Source organism: Chlorocebus sabaeus, chromosome 23 (genome assembly GCF_047675955.1).
Source record: "Chlorocebus sabaeus isolate Y175 chromosome 23, mChlSab1.0.hap1, whole genome shotgun sequence".
NCBI classification, from domain to species: Eukaryota; Metazoa; Chordata; class Mammalia; order Primates; family Cercopithecidae; genus Chlorocebus; species Chlorocebus sabaeus.
The window spans coordinates 10667907-10674885 of record NC_132926.1 but is presented as its reverse complement, the minus strand read 5'-3'; the positions used below and the strand labels follow the sequence as shown (position 1 = coordinate 10674885).

Genomic DNA, 6979 nt, shown 5'->3' with positions numbered 1-6979 from the left:
AGACATTGGTGGGGATGAGGAGAAACCAAATCACTCATACACTGTTAATGAGAATGTACAATGGTGTGGCCATTCTGTAAAACAGTTTGACAATTTCTTATAAAACTATCATGCCATGATGCTATGGCCCAGCAATTGAACTTTCAGGCATCTATCCCAGGGAAATGAAACTTACATTTACCCAAAAACATGTACAAGAATGTTCATATCACCTTTACTCGCAAGAGTCAAAAACTGGAGGCAGCCGGCTTTTGAGCATGTTTGGAACATGTCCTTCAGCATGGCATATGCATATCACAAAACACTACTCAGCAGTCAAAAGGAATCAATACTGAGACATGCAACAAATTGGGTGAATTTCCAGGAGTTACACTATTTTTTTTAAAGTTAATCCGCAAAGGTTAACTACTGTTTCGTTCCACTTATGTAGCATTTGGAATAAACAGATTTTAGAAAGAGAGAGCAGATGAGTGGTTTCCAGGAGTTAGGGACAGCGTGGGTGGGGTCGGGAGGCAGCAGCCATCACGAAGCAGCACAAAGCCCCTTGTATTTTGAAATTCTTCTGTGTCTTGACTGTAGTCCTAAGTGCACAAACCTACACAAAATTGTTTAGAATTAAACACACACACACACACAAATGAGAACAAGTAACACTGGGGAAGTCTGCGTAGAATTGGTAGAGTGTATCAATGTCCACATCCAGGCTGTGATCTACTGCAGTGAGGCAGGATATTACTGTACCATTGGGGGGAAACCTTGTAGAGGGTACACAGGATCTCTCTGTATTGTTTCTTACAACTGCATGTGAATTACAACTATCTCCATACATTTTTCAATTAAAAATAGCTTTTATTTATTTATTTATTTTTTATTTTTTGTAATTTTTAAAAAATAGAGACATGGTCTCGCCATGTTGCCCAGGCTGGTCTCGAACTTCTGGACTCAAGCAATCCTCCAGCCTCAGCCTCCCAAAGTGCTAGGGATTACACGTGTGAGCCGCTACACCCAATCTATTGTTTTTATATTTTAGAATTAGTATTTTTATTAAAAACTTGCAAATATAGAAGAAAGTAATCAGAAAAATCATCATCCTGAAACATAATATTTTGATGCGTTTCTTCCTGATCTTTGTTTTCTACACTCATATGAAAAATAAAAGTGAGGGAAGGGACTAAAACTCAGGGTGGTGGGAAGGTGGGAACCTTGCTGTCCCCACCTTCTGTGACATCAGAACTCAATGTTTGCAGGATGCCTGGTGACCACAGGTGGGGGAGGGGAAGGGTACCCTTCTGCCTGTTGAGTGAGGGGACCTTCGTCCACCCAGGCAGCCAGATCTGAGGCCATGGCAACCCAGCAAGTGGGCAGCAGGAGGCGGGTGGCAGCAGAGCGGGCGGCAGCCCAGCTGCTTGAACGGAGAAGGGACAGCCACTGTGAGGACAAGAAGCAGGTGAGACCAGGCCGGGTACATGCTGCTTTCCTCCCACCTGGGCTCCTTTTGCCACTCCAGACAGACTATAAGGCCCTTGAAGGCCCGGGATGAACCTTGGACCCAACTGTCCCTGGATCCCACTCTGGTGGAGCACAGCTTAGGGGCTTAGGCACTTCTTGGCGGGGCCGTCACTGACACTGTCTTATTAAATTCTCAGCACTGCCAGCAGAAAGTATGTTCCAAGGAGGACTGGGTTTTTTGTTGAGTTTCCCACTGAATCCCTAGTCCTAGCATGGTGCTTGGTGCCTAATAGATGCTGAATGAGTGAATGAGCTGAAATAGGATAGTACTCCTGAACTGGAGAGCTCCTGGAGGATTCATTCTCAGGGCTGAAATTCAACACTCACGTGGGATTTCGTCAAAATGGAAAACATTAATGCTTGCTGCACACAGCCTGGTGCATCCACACCCCATCTCTTAGATGCTATCAACCTCATTCACAGAGGGTAAGAAAGGCAAAAGGGCCATACAGCTGGGACATAATAGGATTTGAAAACACATCCGTCTGATTTTAGAACCCCCTGAAATCAGGTTCACCTGCTATAAGAATCCTGAGCAAGGGTTTATTCTGAGGATAAGAAGAAGCTGTCGAAGGGTTTTAAGCAGAGCAATGAACGAGTCAGCTCTGCTGTCTCTGTTTTCAAAAGACATGTTCACTCATTAATTTACTATATATGCACCAAGTGCCTCCTATATGCTAGACCTTGTAGCATATAACAGGGGCCTTCATGGGCACCCATCATGCTGCGGCTTTTCCTAAAAAGTGTTTCCTAGACACCAGACCCCAGGAATGCTCCTTTTAGAAACATTCTTTATAGAATTCTGTGGCTTGAGGAAGGCTACATACCCTCATCCCCTCCTGAAGACTGACGCTGCTCATTCACATAAGGAAGGCTCTGAGAAGCCCTTCAACAAAGAAGTCTGCTTAGCTTTGTTTACTACAGCATTTCCCACCTTGATTCTGCCAGAGTCCCATTGTTTTTTCTTTTCTTTTCTTTTCTTTTCTTTTCTTTTTTTTTTTTTTTTTTTTTTTTTTTTGAGACAGAGCCTCGCTGTGTTGCCAGGCTGGAGTGCAATGGTGCAATCTTGGCTCACTGCAACCTCCACCTCCCAGGTTCAAGCGATTCTACTACCTCAGCTTCCCGAGCAGCTGGGACTACAGGTGCCTGCCACCATACCCAGTTAATTTTTGTATTTTTAGTAGAGCCAGGGTTTCACCCTATTGGCCAGGCTGATCTCGAACTCCTGACCTCGTGATCCACCCACCTCCGCCTCCCAAAGTGCTGGGATTATAGGCGTGAGCCGCCGTGCCCGGCCTGCTTCTTTTTTGAAAGACTTTTCAGTGTATTTCAAAATCCATTTTACAGACGAAGAAACTGAGGCTCAGAGAAATTATTTGGCTCAAGCCCCAAGACGACACAAGCAAAAGGACCGAAACTCAATCCTATTCCGTGTTCCTTCCTTTGCCTCCATGCAGCACAGTATAGAGACCAGCAGCAAGCATGCTGGGGGAGAAATCAACCTGTACAATACGTTGATAGAGGACTGGTGAGACACACAGAAGAGCTTCCAGGTCACGAAAACTCATCAGCCATGTTAAAGATTGTGACAGTTAGTGCGTGTCTTCCATGAAAAGATTCCTAAGGAATATTGTTAAGAAAAGAAAAAGGACCCTAATATTAAATGTACAGTGTGATGACTTTGCACTGGGTGTACACACAGATCAAACTGTAGAACATTTCTCGCACCGAGGGAGGCTCTTTCGGGGCTCCGCCCACCTGGCATCCCACCCCCATAGCAGTGATTCTGATTTCTGTCATCATAGCTGAGTTTTCTATGTTCTCGAATTTCATGTAAATGGAATCATACCGTGTATACCTTTGTGTCTGACTTCTTCCGCTTATCGCTGTGTCTGTGAAACTCAACCGGTTGTTGCTATGTAACATGTTTATTTGTTAAGTTAATAATAATATAGTTGCTAGTATTATAAAGAAAATTATCTGGGGAAGAGACAAGTTAGACAAATCTTTCATCTTCTTTGTTTAGTACTGGGTCTAAATGTTACTTCACATACTTGGGTGTCTAAGAAATTTATTCTTTTTTTAAGGCAAACTAAATCTGACTCAGCCACAATCTAGTGAGTTTGGGGGAAATCAGATGTAGGTCAATATGCACACACACACAAACACACACACACACATATTTGAAAAACAAGAAGACTTTAAAGGCATGGTCAAAATTTCCACATTAGCAGAAAAAGAAGAATTAAACTCAATAGTATAAATAAAAAAGACAAAATCAGAAATTAATTAAATGTAAAGCAGACAAACAATAAAATTAACCATTTTTAATTGGTAAAATTAAATTAAAAATTGGAAAACTTTTAAATAGACTAAACAAAAAACATACATAGAGAGAATACACTAATTACCAATATCAAGAATGAAAGAGGTCTCTTGTTTCCTCTCTTGACCTCTTTTCTTTAAATACATTTTTAAAAAGAATTGAAGAGGATTATTATCATGACTCTTACAGGCATTAAAAGAATATTAAGGTAATATTAGGAACAATTTGATGCCGATACATTTAGGTGAAATGGATAAATCTTCCTGGGCAGTACAACTTCCAAAATTGACTCAAGAAGAAATAGTCTTAATAACTACAGGCCCAAAAGTTTCAACCAATAAATTTTATCGATCATTTGAGATGAAAATAATACCAATCTTACACAAATTATTTTATAAAATAGAGGAGAAGGGAGTTCTTACCAATTCATTTTAAGGGAGTAACAAAACCTTGATACCAAAACTTTACAAATGTACAGAAAAAAGAATTATTTTTCTTTGAGACAGAGTCTTGCTCTGTCACCCAGACTGGAGTGCAGTGGCGCAATCTTGGCTCACTGCAACCTCTGCCTCCCAGGCTCAAGCAATGTTCCTGCCTCGGCCTCTTGAGTAGCTGGAATTACAGGCACCTGCCACCATGGCCAGCTAATTTTTGCGTTTTTAGTAGAGACAGGGTTTTGCCATGTTGGCCAGGCTGGTTGCGAGCTCCTGACCTCAAGTAATCACCTCGACCTCCCAAAGTGTTAGGATTACAGACATGAGCTACCATGCCCAGCCTAGAAAAAATTTTAAACCAATCTCTTATGAATGTAGATGTAAGAAATCTCAACAAAATAGTAGCTTGTCAGATCACATGATATACAAAAAGGCTAGCTAATGCATCATGAACAACTAGAGTTTACTGAAGAAACTCACGTGGCTCAATATTTAAAACACAATGCAATTTACCACAAAAATGGGGACACATACAGTTGCTCAGTGGGTACAGAAAAGTCAGTGGTGGTTTCTTATAAAATTAAACATACATTTACCATATAACCCAGCATTTGCATTTTTGAATATTAACCCAAGAGAAATGTGAACATATGTTCATACAAGGATTCGTATATGAGTGTTCACAGCACTTTTATTCATAACAGCCCCAAACTGCAAACAACCCAAAGGTCTATCAACAGGTAAAGAGACTAATTGTGCAATATTCTATGTTCATATAAAATAAATACTCATCAATCAAATACACAATATACTCATCAATAAAATTGAGCACAAAAAAATGGAGGCCTTTCAAAAACGGTATCTTAAGCAAAAGAAACTAAATGCAAAAGCACACCTTGTATAATTCCACTTATACAAGGTTATGGAACAGGCCAAACTACTCATAGTGACAGAAAACAAATGAATGGTTCTCTCCAGGCAGGGCAGGAGTGAGAATGGAATTGACTGCAAAAGGAAACTTTCTAAGATGATGGAAATGTTCTACATCTTGATTGGGGTGATGGTCTACAGGTATAAACATTTATCAAAACTCATCAGACTCATCAGACTATACATTTTAAATGTGTGTGTTTTATTATATGTAAATTATATCACAAAGAAGTTTGATCTTAATTTCAAGATCAATTAAAACGAAAGATGTTTAAATGAGAGAAAATGAAAATTCAACATCAGTGAGTTGCCATGTTATCTATTTCTTCAAAGTTTGGGAGTTTTGTAGTAAGCAAGTGTGACTTAGATAACTAGAACAAAAGTTAAGCTCAAAAAACTGTCTTATAAGCATGCTCATGCCTGGCCCTTTGTGATGGAAGCAGGCGGACCTGAAGAGAATCCATCCTCATGTTCTTCCTCCTCCTCCTCTTCTTGCACCCTAGACGCTGTTGGCATTGCTGATCTTGGTGCTGTACTTGAGCACAGGGATATCGGGTGAGCATTCTGGAATCTGAGAAAGAAGGAACCAAATCCACATGAAGCTTGGTGGAGTATTCCAAAGATGGTTGCTTGTTAAGGAGACCTCCATAACCTGCCTTCTCCTACTGACCCTTCGTCACACTAGGATGACTAACCATGTTTATTTCAACTAGTGCTCATTTGCTCTTAAGAGGTGATGTTTGTGCCTGTTTCAGGAAGCAGTTGGGAGGTGTCAGAAAGGATGAGAGAATGTAACTACTACCAGAATCTTGTAGTTTCCCAGGTAACATATCCAGCAATGTACTGAGGTGAGGCAATCTGGGAAGGCTTTCCAGAGGAGGTGTCATTGGCAACATGGGTCATGAAAGATAAGTAGGAGCTGGCCAAGTGTAGAAGGTGGGTACTATGAGCACGATGAATAGCACGTGCAAAGGCCCAGGGATCTTTTTGAAACCAGTGGGGGCGGGGAGGAGGGTCTTATCTGAGAAAGCCACTTCCGTGTCTGCCTTCCAGGGGCTTGAATATCAGACCGATGGGCCTTCGGAAGAACCGATAAAGACCATCAGGAACTTGCTGAAGGAGAACTTGCATGTCTTCTTGGAGAAGTTAGAGGAAGAGGTGCGAGAGCTGGAGCAGCTAGTGCGGGACCTGGAACTGTGGCTGGACGCTCTTCTGGGAGAGCCGCACCTGGAGGAGCACTGCTCCACACATAAAAGTCACATGTGAGGGGTGGGCCTGGGGCCTGGGGAGAGCACAAAGGTGGGGAGGGGTTGCCAGGGATTTCTCTAAGCAGGGCAGAGGTCTGATTCTTGAAGTTCCAGGCAGGCAAGAAAATAAAGTAGTTGGGAAATGAAGTCCGCTCTTCACATTCATGAATGCTGACAGAAACAGCCTTGGCAGAACACCAGAACCCGGCTGAGATATTCTCCCTGGCACCATGACATGGCCCCCTGGAACAAACACGGGCTTCAGAGCCAGCCATGGGTTCAGGACTCTTCTACTTTCTTGAGACGTTGTGTAAGTTTCCTTAACCTGAGACTCAGTTTCCTCACATATAAAAATCAGGGAAACACACTTTGCCTTACAGGAAGACAATGTATCTAGGGTGTGTATACAGAGTGTGTCTGCCACATAGCAGGTGGGTGTCGGATAAATAGCTCTTCCTTTCTCACATGTTTTTTCCTTCCTCCCTGGAGTGTGGTAAGAGGATACTAGCTCTGGCTAAGTGTGTAGATACTAT

General features: G+C 42.1%; 1 protein-coding gene across 1 annotated transcript; it reads left to right on the top strand.

The window, feature by feature from the left end:
• The first annotated feature begins 1278 nt into the window (after positions 1–1278).
• On the top strand, positions 1279–6614 carry SMIM23 (small integral membrane protein 23). Its single transcript, XM_008015292.3, has 4 exons — positions 1279–1447; positions 5703–5754; positions 5955–6022; positions 6253–6614. The coding sequence occupies exons 1-4, from the start codon at positions 1343–1345 to the stop codon at positions 6463–6465; spliced, it is 438 nt and encodes a 145-aa protein (XP_008013483.2). The 5' UTR covers positions 1279–1342; the 3' UTR covers positions 6466–6614.
• Positions 6615–6979: the final 365 nt, after the last annotated feature.

Bases quoted from the DNA above. Each gene is read 5' to 3' on its own strand.
- SMIM23 (XM_008015292.3), top strand. From the start codon at position 1,343: ATGGCAACCCAGCAAGTGGGCAGCAGGAGGCGGGTGGCAGCAGAGCGG. The intron at 5,755-5,954 runs GTGAGCATTCTG...TGCCTGTTTCAG, and splicing joins CTTGAGCACAGGGATATCGG to GAAGCAGTTGGGAGGTGTCA. The intron at 6,023-6,252 runs GTAACATATCCA...TCTGCCTTCCAG, and splicing joins AGAATCTTGTAGTTTCCCAG to GGGCTTGAATATCAGACCGA.